Source organism: Buceros rhinoceros, unplaced genomic scaffold (assembly GCF_000710305.1).
Source record: "Buceros rhinoceros silvestris isolate BGI_N320 unplaced genomic scaffold, ASM71030v1 scaffold12447, whole genome shotgun sequence".
Lineage (NCBI taxonomy): Eukaryota > Metazoa > Chordata > Aves > Bucerotiformes > Bucerotidae > Buceros > Buceros rhinoceros.
This window is the reverse complement of record NW_010424033.1, coordinates 52,750-53,212: the sequence shown is the minus strand read 5'-3', so window position 1 is coordinate 53,212 and position 463 is coordinate 52,750. Positions and strand designations below refer to the sequence as shown.

Sequence of the window (463 nt, the reverse complement as noted above, 5' to 3'; positions counted from 1 at the left end):
AAATAGACATCTCTGGAGTGCAGAAGTTACTACAAAATAACCTTCATACCACAAATATATTGAAAATATAACTGCTAAAAAAAAAAAGACACTATGGAACCCCACGTTTATGTGTATAAATGCACGCCAGCGGTGGGCTGGATGCATCGAGGTCCTTTAGAAATGTATGAATACAGGCATGTTAAATTGTAAAAATAGCCTAAAAAAGTTAGTGAAAACTTCAAGCGTAGAAAATATTTTGAACATGTTTTTCTATGACATTCTTCACTTTCAGCATCAGTTTACCGAGCCCAAATGTTTCCTCTTTGACAGCCGGTTCTTTCTTCATAAATAGTAAAGTGTTCCTTCAGTGTGTGATTCTCCACTGCCCTCCTCTGCTGACAGTCTCAGTACGTCTGGTAGACATCGTGGATGGGGACCTGGATGGCTGCAGCCGGGAATGCCGGGGGGATGTAGCCAGCAT

General features: G+C 41.0%; 1 protein-coding gene across 2 annotated transcripts in view; it reads right to left on the bottom strand.

Annotated features, from left to right (window-relative positions):
• Positions 1–386: 386 nt before the first annotated feature.
• The window catches only part of RBM47 (RNA binding motif protein 47), a 7,579-nt gene continuing 7,502 nt past the window's right edge, over positions 387–463 (bottom strand). For both annotated transcript variants that reach the window (XM_010140633.1, XM_010140634.1), the window contains one exon: positions 387–463. This exon is cut by the window's right edge and continues 2 nt beyond it. In XM_010140633.1, coding sequence (XP_010138935.1) covers positions 387–463 — 77 coding nt within the window.